Source organism: Oncorhynchus masou, chromosome 15 (genome assembly GCF_036934945.1).
Source record: "Oncorhynchus masou masou isolate Uvic2021 chromosome 15, UVic_Omas_1.1, whole genome shotgun sequence".
Taxonomy (NCBI): Eukaryota; Metazoa; Chordata; class Actinopteri; order Salmoniformes; family Salmonidae; genus Oncorhynchus; species Oncorhynchus masou.
In genome coordinates this window covers 75753036-75767924 of record NC_088226.1, presented here as the reverse complement: position 1 = coordinate 75767924, position 14889 = coordinate 75753036, and the positions used below count along the sequence as shown (strand labels likewise).

Sequence of the window (14889 nt, the reverse complement as noted above, 5' to 3'; positions counted from 1 at the left end):
CATTACGTCAGTTACCACGATCACTACCTCAGTTACCACGATCACTACGTCAGTTACCACGATCATTACGTCAGCTACCACGATCATTACGTCAGTTACCACGATCATTACATCAGTTACCACGATCGTTACAACGATCATTACGTCAGTTACCAAGATCACTACGTCAGTTACCACGATCACTACGTCAGTTACCACGATCACTACGTCAGTTACCACGATCACAACGTCAGTTACCACGATCACAACGTCAGTTACCACGATCACTACGTCAGTTACCACGATCATTACGTCAGTTACCACGATCATTACGTGAGTTACCACGATCACTACGTCAGTTACCACGATCAATACGTCAGTCACCACGATCACTACGTCAGTTACCACGATCACTACGTCAGTTACCACGATCACTACGTCAGTTACCACGATCACTACGTCAGTTACCACGATCACTACGTCAGTTACCACGATCACTACGTCAGTTACCACGATCACTACGTCAGTTACCACGATCATTACGTCAGTTACCACGATCATTACGTCAGTTACCACGATCACTACCTCAGTTACCACGATCACTACGTCAGTTACCACGATCATTACGTCAGTTACCACGATCATTACGTCAGTTACCACGATCATTACATCAGTTACCACGATCGTTACAACGATCATTACGTCAGTTACCAAGATCACTACGTCAGTTACCACGATCACTACGTCAGTTACCACGATCACTACGTCAGTTACCACGATCACAACGTCAGTTACCACGATCACAACGTCAGTTACCACGATCACAATGTCAGTTACCACGATCACTACGTCAGTTACCACGATCATTACGTCAGTTACCACGATCACTACGTCAGTTACCACGATCACTACGTCAGTTACCACGATCACTACGTCAGTTACCACGATCACTACGACAGTTACCACGATCACTACGTCAGTTACTACGATCACTACGTCAATTACCACGATCATTACGCCAGTTACCACGATCATTACGCCAGTTACCACGATCATTACGCCAGTTACCACGATCATTACGCCAGTTACCACGATCATTAAGTCAGTCACCACGATCATTACGTCAGTCACCACGATCATTACGCCAGTTACCACGATCATTAAGTCAGTTACCACGATCACTACATAAGTTACCACGATCATTAAGTCAGTTACCACTATCAATACGTCAGTTACCACAATCACTACGTCAGTTACCACGATCACTACGTCAGTTACCACGATCACTACGTCAGTTACCACGATCACTACTTCAGTTACCACGATCACTACGTCAGTTACCACGATCACTACGTCAGTTACCACGATCACTACGTCAGTTACCACGATCACTACGTCAGTTACCACGATCACTACGTCAGTTACCACGATCATTACGTCAGTTACCACGATCACTACGTCAGTTACCACGATCACTACGTCAGTTACCACAATCATTACGTCAGTTACCACGATCATTACGTCAGTTACCACGATCACTACGTCAGTTACCACGATCACTACGTCAGTTACCACGATCACTACGTCAGTTACCACGATTACTACGTAAGTTACCACGATCACTACGTCAGTTACCACGATCATTACGTCAGTTACCACGATCATTACGTCAGTTACCACGATCAATACGTCAGTCACCACGATCATTACGCCAGTTACCACGATCATTAAGTCAGTTACCACGATCATTACGCCAGTTACCACGATCACTACGTCAGTTACCACGATCATTAAGTCAGTTACCACGATCATTAAGTCAGTTACCACGATCATTACGTCAGTCACCACGATCAATACGTCAGTCACCACGATCAATATATCAGTTACCACGATCACTACGTCAGTTACCACGATCACTACGTCAGTTACCACGATCACTACGTCAGTTACCACGATCACTGTCAGTTACCACGATCATTACGTCAGTTACTACGATCACTACGTCAGTTACCACGATCACTACGTCAGTTACCACGATTACTACGTCAGTTACCACGATCACTACGTCAGTTACCACGATCATTACGTCAGTTACCACGATCACTACGTCAGTTACCACGATCATTACGTCAGTTACCACGATCATTACGTCAGTTACCACGATCATTACATCAGTTACCACGATCGTTACAACGATCATTACGTCAGTTACCAAGATCACTACGTCAGTTACCACGATCATTACGTCAGTTACCACGATCATTACGTGAGTTACCACGATCACTACGTCAGTTACCACGATCAATACGTCAGTCACCACGATCACTACGTCAGTTACCACGATCACTACGTCAGTTACCACGATCACTACGTCAGTTACCACGATCACTACGTCAGTTACCACGATCACTATGTCAGTTACCACGATCACTACGTCAGTTACCACGATCACTACGTCAGTTACCACGATCACTACGTCAGTTACCACGATCATTACGTCAGTTACCACGATCATTACGTCAGTTACCACGATCATTACGTCAGTTACCACGATCACTACCTCAGTTACCACGATCACTACGTCAGTTACCACGATCATTACGTCAGTTACCACGATCATTACGTCAGTTACCACGATCATTACATCAGTTACCACGATCGTTACAACGATCATTACGTCAGTTACCAAGATCACTACGTCAGTTACCACGATCACTACGTCAGTTACCACGATCACTACGTCAGTTACCACGATCACTACGTCAGTTACCACGATCACAACGTCAGTTACCACGATCACAATGTCAGTTACCACGATCACTACGTCAGTTACCACGATCATTACGTCAGTTACCACGATCACTACGTCAGTTACCACGATCACTACGTCAGTTACCACGATCACTACGTCAGTTACCACGATCACTACGACAGTTACCACGATCACTACGTCAGTTACTACGATCACTACGTCAATTACCACGATCATTACGCCAGTTACCACGATCATTACGCCAGTTACCACGATCATTACGCCAGTTACCACGATCATTACGCCAGTTACCACGATCATTAAGTCAGTCACCACGATCATTACGTCAGTCACCACGATCATTACGCCAGTTACCACGATCATTAAGTCAGTTACCACGATCACTACATAAGTTACCACGATCATTAAGTCAGTTACCACTATCAATACGTCAGTTACCACAATCACTACGACAGTTACCACGATCACTACGTCAGTTACTACGATCACTACGTCAATTACCACGATCATTACGCCAGTTACCACGATCATTACGCCAGTTACCACGATCATTACGCCAGTTACCACGATCATTACGCCAGTTACCACGATCACTACGTCAGTTACCACGATCATTAAGTCAGTTACCACGATCATTAAGTCAGTTACCACGATCATTACGTCAGTCACCACGATCAATACGTCAGTCACCACGATCAATACGTCAGTTACCACGATCACTACGTCAGTTACCACGATCACTACGTCAGTTACCACGATCACTACGTCAGTTACCACGATCACTACGTCAGTTACCACGATCATTACGTCAGTTACCACGATCATTACATCAGTTACCACGATCGTTACCACGATCATTACGTCAGTTACCAAGATCATTACGACAGTTACCACGATCACTACGTCAGTTACCACGATCACTACGTCAGTTACCACGATCACTACGTCAGTTACCACGATCATTACGTCAGTTACCACGATCATTACGTGAGTTACCACGATCACTACGTCAGTTACCACGATCAATACGTCAGTCACCACGATCACTACGTCAGTTACCACAATCACTACGTCAGTTACCACGATCACTACGTCAGTTACCACGATCACTACGTCAGTTACCACGATCACTACGTCAGTTACCACGATCACTACGTCAGTTACCACGATCATTACGTCAGTTACCACGATCATTACGTCAGTTACCACGATCACTACCTCAGTTACCACGATCACTACGTCAGTTACCACGATCATTACGTCAGCTACCACGATCATTACGTCAGTTACCACGATCATTACATCAGTTACCACGATCGTTACAACGATCATTACGTCAGTTACCAAGATCACTACGTCAGTTACCACGATCACTACGTCAGTTACCACGATCACTACGTCAGTTACCACGATCACAACGTCAGTTACCACGATCACAACGTCAGTTACCACGATCACTACGTCAGTTACCACGATCATTACGTCAGTTACCACGATCATTACGTGAGTTACCACGATCACTACGTCAGTTACCACGATCAATACGTCAGTCACCACGATCACTACGTCAGTTACCACGATCACTACGTCAGTTACCACGATCACTACGTCAGTTACCACGATCACTACGTCAGTTACCACGATCACTACGTCAGTTACCACGATCAATACGTCAGTCACCACGATCACTACGTCAGTTACACGATCACTACGTCAGTTACCACGATCACTACGTCAGTTACCACGATCACTACGTCAGTTACCACGATCACTACGTCAGTTACCACGATCACTACGTCAGTTACCACGATCATTACGTCAGTTACCACGATCACTACGTCAGTTACCACGATCACTACGTCAGTTACCACGATCACTACGTCAGTTACCACGATCACTACGTCAGTTACCACGATCATTACGTCAGTTACCACGATCATTACGTCAGTTACCACGATCATTACGTCAGTTACCACGATCATTACGTCAGTTACCACGATCATTACGTCAGTTACCACGATCATTACGTCAGTTACCACGATCATTACGTCAGTTACCACGATCATTAGGTCAGTTACCACGATCACTACCTCAGTTACCACGATCACTACGTCAGTTACCACGATCACTACGTCAGTTACCACGATCACTACGTCAGTTACCACGATCACTACGTCAGTTACCACGATCATTACGTCAGTTACCACGATCATTACATCAGTTACCACGATCGTTACCACGATCATTACGTCAGTTACCAAGATCATTACGACAGTTACCACGATCACTACGTCAGTTACCACGATCACTACGTCAGTTACCACGATCACTACGTCAGTTACCACGATCATTACGTCAGTTACCACGATCATTACGTGAGTTACCACGATCACTACGTCAGTTACCACGATCAATACGTCAGTCACCACGATCACTACGTCAGTTACCACAATCACTACGTCAGTTACCACGATCACTACGTCAGTTACCACGATCACTACGTCAGTTACCACGATCACTACGTCAGTTACCACGATCACTACGTCAGTTACCACGATCATTACGTCAGTTACCACGATCATTACGTCAGTTACCACGATCACTACCTCAGTTACCACGATCACTACGTCAGTTACCACGATCATTACGTCAGCTACCACGATCATTACGTCAGTTACCACGATCATTACATCAGTTACCACGATCGTTACAACGATCATTACGTCAGTTACCAAGATCACTACGTCAGTTACCACGATCACTACGTCAGTTACCACGATCACTACGTCAGTTACCACGATCACAACGTCAGTTACCACGATCACAACGTCAGTTACCACGATCACTACGTCAGTTACCACGATCATTACGTCAGTTACCACGATCATTACGTGAGTTACCACGATCACTACGTCAGTTACCACGATCAATACGTCAGTCACCACGATCACTACGTCAGTTACCACGATCACTACGTCAGTTACCACGATCACTACGTCAGTTACCACGATCACTACGTCAGTTACCACGATCACTACGTCAGTTACCACGATCACTACGTCAGTTACCACGATCACTACGTCAGTTACCACGATCATTACGTCAGTTACCACGATCATTACGTCAGTTACCACGATCACTACCTCAGTTACCACGATCACTACGTCAGTTACCACGATCATTACGTCAGTTACCACGATCATTACGTCAGTTACCACGATCATTACATCAGTTACCACGATCGTTACAACGATCATTACGTCAGTTACCAAGATCACTACGTCAGTTACCACGATCACTACGTCAGTTACCACGATCACTACGTCAGTTACCACGATCACAACGTCAGTTACCACGATCACAACGTCAGTTACCACGATCACAATGTCAGTTACCACGATCACTACGTCAGTTACCACGATCATTACGTCAGTTACCACGATCACTACGTCAGTTACCACGATCACTACGTCAGTTACCACGATCACTACGTCAGTTACCACGATCACTACGACAGTTACCACGATCACTACGTCAGTTACTACGATCACTACGTCAATTACCACGATCATTACGCCAGTTACCACGATCATTACGCCAGTTACCACGATCATTACGCCAGTTACCACGATCATTACGCCAGTTACCACGATCATTAAGTCAGTCACCACGATCATTACGTCAGTCACCACGATCATTACGCCAGTTACCACGATCATTAAGTCAGTTACCACGATCACTACATAAGTTACCACGATCATTAAGTCAGTTACCACTATCAATACGTCAGTTACCACAATCACTACGTCAGTTACCACGATCACTACGTCAGTTACCACGATCACTACGTCAGTTACCACGATCACTACTTCAGTTACCACGATCACTACGTCAGTTACCACGATCACTACGTCAGTTACCACGATCACTACGTCAGTTACCACGATCACTACGTCAGTTACCACGATCACTACGTCAGTTACCACGATCATTACGTCAGTTACCACGATCACTACGTCAGTTACCACGATCACTACGTCAGTTACCACAATCATTACGTCAGTTACCACGATCATTACGTCAGTTACCACGATCACTACGTCAGTTACCACGATCACTACGTCAGTTACCACGATCACTACGTCAGTTACCACGATTACTACGTAAGTTACCACGATCACTACGTCAGTTACCACGATCATTACGTCAGTTACCACGATCATTACGTCAGTTACCACGATCAATACGTCAGTCACCACGATCATTACGCCAGTTACCACGATCATTAAGTCAGTTACCACGATCATTACGCCAGTTACCACGATCACTACGTCAGTTACCACGATCATTAAGTCAGTTACCACGATCATTAAGTCAGTTACCACGATCATTACGTCAGTCACCACGATCAATACGTCAGTCACCACGATCAATATATCAGTTACCACGATCACTACGTCAGTTACCACGATCACTACGTCAGTTACCACGATCACTACGCGTCAGTTACCACGATCACTGTCAGTTACCACGATCATTACGTCAGTTACTACGATCACTACGTCAGTTACCACGATCACTACGTCAGTTACCACGATTACTACGTCAGTTACCACGATCACTACGTCAGTTACCACGATCATTACGTCAGTTACCACGATCACTACGTCAGTTACCACGATCATTACGTCAGTTACCACGATCATTACGTCAGTTACCACGATCATTACATCAGTTACCACGATCGTTACAACGATCATTACGTCAGTTACCAAGATCACTACGTCAGTTACCACGATCATTACGTCAGTTACCACGATCATTACGTGAGTTACCACGATCACTACGTCAGTTACCACGATCAATACGTCAGTCACCACGATCACTACGTCAGTTACCACGATCACTACGTCAGTTACCACGATCACTACGTCAGTTACCACGATCACTACGTCAGTTACCACGATCACTATGTCAGTTACCACGATCACTACGTCAGTTACCACGATCACTACGTCAGTTACCACGATCACTACGTCAGTTACCACGATCATTACGCCAGTTACCACGATCATTACGTCAGTTACCACGATCATTACGTCAGTTACCACGATCACTACCTCAGTTACCACGATCACTACGTCAGTTACCACGATCATTACGTCAGTTACCACGATCATTACGTCAGTTACCACGATCATTACATCAGTTACCACGATCGTTACAACGATCATTACGTCAGTTACCAAGATCACTACGTCAGTTACCACGATCACTACGTCAGTTACCACGATCACTACGTCAGTTACCACGATCACTACGTCAGTTACCACGATCACAACGTCAGTTACCACGATCACAATGTCAGTTACCACGATCACTACGTCAGTTACCACGATCATTACGTCAGTTACCACGATCACTACGTCAGTTACCACGATCACTACGTCAGTTACCACGATCACTACGTCAGTTACCACGATCACTACGACAGTTACCACGATCACTACGTCAGTTACTACGATCACTACGTCAATTACCACGATCATTACGCCAGTTACCACGATCATTACGCCAGTTACCACGATCATTACGCCAGTTACCACGATCATTACGCCAGTTACCACGATCATTAAGTCAGTCACCACGATCATTACGTCAGTCACCACGATCATTACGCCAGTTACCACGATCATTAAGTCAGTTACCACGATCACTACATAAGTTACCACGATCATTAAGTCAGTTACCACTATCAATACGTCAGTTACCACAATCACTACGACAGTTACCACGATCACTACGTCAGTTACTACGATCACTACGTCAATTACCACGATCATTACGCCAGTTACCACGATCATTACGCCAGTTACCACGATCATTACGCCAGTTACCACGATCATTACGCCAGTTACCACGATCACTACGTCAGTTACCACGATCATTAAGTCAGTTACCACGATCATTAAGTCAGTTACCACGATCATTACGTCAGTCACCACGATCAATACGTCAGTCACCACGATCAATACGTCAGTTACCACGATCACTACGTCAGTTACCACGATCACTACGTCAGTTACCACGATCACTACGTCAGTTACCACGATCACTGTCAGTTACCACGATCATTACGTCAGTTACCACGATCACTACGTCAGTTACCACGATCACTACGTCAGTTACCACGATTACTACGTCAGTTACCACGATCACTACGTCAGTTACCACGATCATTACGTCAGTTACCACGATCACTACGTCAGTTACCACGATCATTACGTCAGTTACCACGATCATTACGTCAGTTACCACGATCATTACATCAGTTACCACGATCGTTACAACGATCATTACGTCAGTTACCAAGATCACTACGTCAGTTACCACGATCAATACGTCAGTCACCACGATCACTACGTCAGTTACCACGATCACTACGTCAGTTACCACGATCACTACGTCAGTTACCACGATCACTACGTCAGTTACCACGATCATTACGTCAGTTACCACGATCACTACGTCAGTTACCACGATCACTACGTCAGTTACCACGATCACTACGTCAGTTACCACGATCATTACGTCAGTTACCACGATCATTACGTCAGTTACCACGATCATTACGTCAGTTACCACGATCATTACGTCAGTTACCACGATCACTACCTCAGTTACCACGATCACTACGTCAGTTACCACGATCACTACGTCAGTTACCACGATCACTACGTCAGTTACCACGATCATTACGTCAGTTACCACGATCATTACATCAGTTACCACGATCGTTACCACGATCATTACGTCAGTTACCAAGATCATTACGACAGTTACCACGATCACTACGTCAGTTACCACGATCACTACGTCAGTTACCACGATCACTACGTCAGTTACCACGATCATTACGTCAGTTACCACGATCATTACGTGAGTTACCACGATCACTACGTCAGTTACCACGATCACTACGTCAGTTACCACGATCATTACGTCAGTTACCACGATCATTACGTCAGTTACCACGATCACTACCTCAGTTACCACGATCACTACGTCAGTTACCACGATCATTACATCAGCTACCACGATCATTACGTCAGTTACCACGATCATTACATCAGTTACCACGATCGTTACAACGATCATTACGTCAGTTACCAAGATCACTACGTCAGTTACCACGATCACTACGTCAGTTACCACGATCACAACGTCAGTTACCACGATCACAACGTCAGTTACCACGATCACTACGTCAGTTACCACGATCATTACGTCAGTTACCACGATCACTACGTCAGTTACCACGATCACTACGTCAGTTACCACGATCACTACGTCAGTTACCACGATCACTACGTCAGTTACCACGATCACTACGTCAGTTACTACGATCACTACGTCAATTACCACGATCATTACGTCAGTTACCACGATCACTACGTCAGTTACCACGATCAATACGTCAGTCACCACGATCACTACGTCAGTTACCACGATCACTACGTCAGTTACCACGATCACTACGTCAGTTACCACGATCACTACGTCAGTTACCACGATCACTACGTCAGTTACCACGATCACTACGTCAGTTACCACGATCACTACGTCAGTTACCACGATCACTACGTCAGTTACCACGATCATTACGTCAGTTACCACGATCATTACGTCAGTTACCACGATCATTACGTCAGTTACCACGATCACTACCTCAGTTACCACGATCATTACGTCAGTTACCACGATCATTACGTCAGTTACCACGATCATTACATCAGTTACCACGATCGTTACAACGATCATTACGTCAGTTACCAAGATCACTACGTCAGTTACCACGATCACTACGTCAGTTACCACGATCACTACGTCAGTTACCACGATCACAACGTCAGTTACCACGATCACAACGTCAGTTACCACGATCACAATGTCAGTTACCACGATCACTACGTCAGTTACCACGATCATTACGTCAGTTACCACGATCACTACGTCAGTTACCACGATCACTACGTCAGTTACCACGATCACTACGTCAGTTACCACGATCACTACGACAGTTACCACGATCACTACGTCAGTTACTACGATCACTACGTCAATTACCACGATCATTACGTCAGTTACCACGATTACTACGTCAGTTACCACGATTACTACGTCAGTTACCACGATTACTACGTCAGTTACCACGGTCATTACGTCAGTTACCACGGTCATTACGTCAGTTACCACGATCATCACGTCAGTTACCACGATCAATACGTCAGTTACCACGATCATTACATCAGTCACCACGATCATTACGTCAGTCACCACGATCATTACGTCAGTCACCACGATCATTACGCCAGTTACCACGATCATTACGCCAGTTACCACGATCACTACGTCAGTTACCACGATCATTACGTCAGTTACCACGATCATTACGTCAGTTACCACGATCAATACGTCAGTCACCACGATCATTACGCCAGTTACCACGATCATTAAGTCAGTTACCACGATCACTACGTCAGTTACCACGATCACTACGTCAGTTACCACGATCATTACGTCAGTTACCACGATCACTACGTCAGTTACGGCGGTCATTATATCAGTTACCACGATCATTACATCAGTTACCACGATCGTTACCACGATCGTTACCACGATCATTACGTCAGTTACCAAGATCATTACGACAGTTACCACGATCAATATGTCAGTTACCATAATCAATCATTACTTCAGGCTGTGTTTATGGTTTGTTCTTGTGTGTTTCAGCCAGGAGATGTGTGATGACAGTCTGAACTTCACGATGTGTCCACTGTGTGATGCGGTGTGTGACTACTGGAAGCTGAGTTCAGTCTGTTCGTTGACTCGAGCCTCTTACCTGTTTGACAACGGAGCTACCACCCTCTTCGCCATCTTCATGTCCCTCTGGGGTATCAATATATATATATATATATATAACTACTTTCCTGCCCATACCTACACCACTATTGCTCCTACCTACTGCCCTACCTACCCCTTACTGGGCTCCCCTACTGCCCCTAACTACCCCATATTACCTCTAACCACCGCATACTGCCCCCTACTACCCCATACTGCTCATAACTACCCCATATTTCCCCTAACTACCCCATATTTCCCCTAACTACCCCATATTGCCCCCTACTACCCCTATCTACCCCATACTGCTCATAACTACCCCATATTGCCCCCTACTACCCCTATCTACCCCATACTGCTCATAACTACCCCATATTGCCTCTAACCACCGCATACTGCCCCCTACTATCCACCCCATACTGCTCATAACTACCCCATATTGCCCCTAACTACCCCGATCTACCCCATACTGCCCCTTACTACCTCCTACTACAACTACCTACAACCCTACTGTCCTTACCTAACCCATACAGCTGCTACCTAAGCTCTAATGTCCATACCTATCCCCTACTGCCCCTAAATAGCCATTACTGCCCCTAAATATGCCCTACTGCCCCGACCTACCCCCTACTGCCCCTAACTATCCCATGCTGCCCCTGAATCCCCCCTACTACAACTACCTAACCCCATACTGCTCATAACTACCCCCTACTGCTCATAACTACCCCCTACTGCTCATAACTACCCTCTACTGCTCATAACTACCCCCTACTGCCCCTACTTACCCCCTACTGCCCCTACCTACCCCCTACTGGCCCTACCTACCCCATACTATCCCTACCTAACCCATACAGGCCCTAACTACCCCCATAATGGCCTTAACCACCCCCTTCTACAACTACCTACCGCCTTCAGCCCCACTGCCCCCTAACTGACACTCTACTGCCCCTAACTGACACCCTACTGCCCCCTAACTGACACCCCACTTCCCCCTAATTGACACTCTACTATCCTCCTTACTTCACCTAACACCCCTATCTGCCCCTAACTATCCCCCTTTCTTCCCCTAACTACCACCTAAATTCCCCTACCACCCCTATATGCCCCTAAATATCCTCCTTACTTCCACTACCACGCCTATCTGCCCCTAACTATCTTCCTTACTTCCCCTACCACCCCTATTTGCCCCTACCTACCCCCTTACTTTCCCCTACCACCCCTATCTGCCCCTAACTATCCTCCTTTCTTCCCCTAACTACCCCCTTACTTCCCCTACCACCCCTATCTGCCCCTAACTATCCTCCATACTTCCCCTACCACCCCTATCTGCCCCTACCTACCCCCTTACTTTCCCCTACCACCCCTATCTGCCCCTAACTATCCTCCTTACTTCCCCTAACTACCCCCTTACTCCCCCTACCACCCCTATCTGCCCCTAACTATCCTCCTTACTTCCCCTAACTACCCCCTTACATTTACATTTACATTTAAGTCATTTGGCAGACGCTCTTATCCAGAGCGACTTAAAAATTGGTGAATTCACCTATGACATCCAGTGGAACAGCCACTTTACAATAGTGCATCTAAATCATTTAAGGGGGGGTGAGAAGGATTACTTTATCCTATCCTAGGTATTCCTTAAAGAGGTGGGGTTTCAGGTGTCTCCGGAAGGTGGTGATTGACTCCGCTGTCCTGGCGTCGTGAGGGAGTTTGTTCCACCATTGGGGGGCCAGAGCAGCGAACAGTTTTGACTGGGCTGAGCGGGAACTGTACTTCCTCAGTGGTAGGGAGGCGAGCAGGCCAGAGGTGGATGAACGCAGTGCCCTTGTTTGGGTGTAGGGCCTGATCAGAGCCTGGAGGTACTGCGGTGCCGTTCCCCTCACAGCTCCGTAGGCAAGCACCATGGTCTTGTAGCGGATGCGAGCTTCAACTGGAAGCCAGTGGAGAGAGCGGAGGAGCGGGGTGACGTGAGAGAACTTGGGAAGGTTGAACACCAGACGGGCTGCGGCGTTCTGGATGAGTTGTAGGGGTTTAATGGCACAGGCAGGGAGCCCAGCCAACAGCGAGTTGCAGTAATCCAGACGGGAGATGACAAGTGCCTGGATTAGGACCTGCGCCGCTTCCTGTGTGAGGCAGGGTCGTACTCTGCGGATGTTGTAGAGCATGAACCTACAGGAACGGGCCACCGCCTTGATGTTAGTTGAGAACGACAGGGTGTTGTCCAGGATCACGCCAAGGTTCTTAGCGCTCTGGGAGGAGGACACAATGGAGTTGTCAACCGTGATGGCGAGATCATGGAACGGGCAGTCCTTCCCCGGGAGGAAGAGCAGCTCCGTCTTGCCGAGGTTCAGCTTGAGGTGGTGATCCGTCATCCACACTGATATGTCTGCCAGACATGCAGAGATGCGATTCGCCACCTGGTCATCAGAAGGGGGAAAGGAGAAGATTAATTGTGTGTCGTCTGCATAGCAATGATAGGAGAGACCATGTGAGGTTATGACAGAGCCAAGTGACTTGGTGTATAGCGAGAATAGGAGAGGGCCTAGAACAGAGCCCTCGGGGACACCAGTGGTGAGAGCGCGTGGTGAGGAGACAGATTCTCGCCACGCCACCTGGTAGGAGCGACCTATCAGGTAGGACGCAATCCAAGCGTGGGCCGCGCCGGAGATGCCCAACTCGGAGAGGGTGGAGAGGAGGATCTGATGGTTCACAGTATCGAAGGCAGCCGATAGGTCTAGAAGGATGAGAGCAGAGGAGAGAGAGTTAGCTTTAGCAGTGCGGAGCGCCTCCGTGATACAGAGAAGAGCAGTCTCAGTTGAATGACTAGTCTTGAAACCTGACTGATTTGGATCAAGAAGGTCATTCTGAGAGAGATAGCGGGAGAGCTGGCCAAGGACGGCACGTTCAAGAGTTTTGGAGAGAAAAGAAAGAAGGGATACTGGTCTGTAGTTGCTGACATCGGAGGGATCGAGTGTAGGTTTTTTCAAAAGGGGTGCAACTCTCGCTCTCTTGAAGACAGAAGGGACGTAGCCAGCGGTCAGGGATGAGTTGATGAGCGAGGTGAGGTAAGGGAGAAGGTCTCCGGAGGGAGGAGAAGGTGGCAAAGAGGTTCCTAGGGTTAGAGGCAGATGCTTGGAATTTAGAGTGGTAGAAAGTGGCTTTAGCAGCAGAGACAGAGGAGGAAAATGTAGATAGGAGGGAGGGAAAGGATGCCAGGTCCGCAGGGAGGCGAGTTT

General features: G+C 46.7%; 1 protein-coding gene across 1 annotated transcript in view; it reads left to right on the top strand.

Annotated features, from left to right (window-relative positions):
• Positions 1 to 14889, top strand: part of LOC135556809 (anoctamin-1-like) — a 191368-nt gene that overhangs the window by 87511 nt on the left and 88968 nt on the right. The window contains 1 exon segment of the mRNA XM_064990257.1: positions 11546 to 11706. Coding sequence (XP_064846329.1) covers positions 11546 to 11706 — 161 coding nt within the window.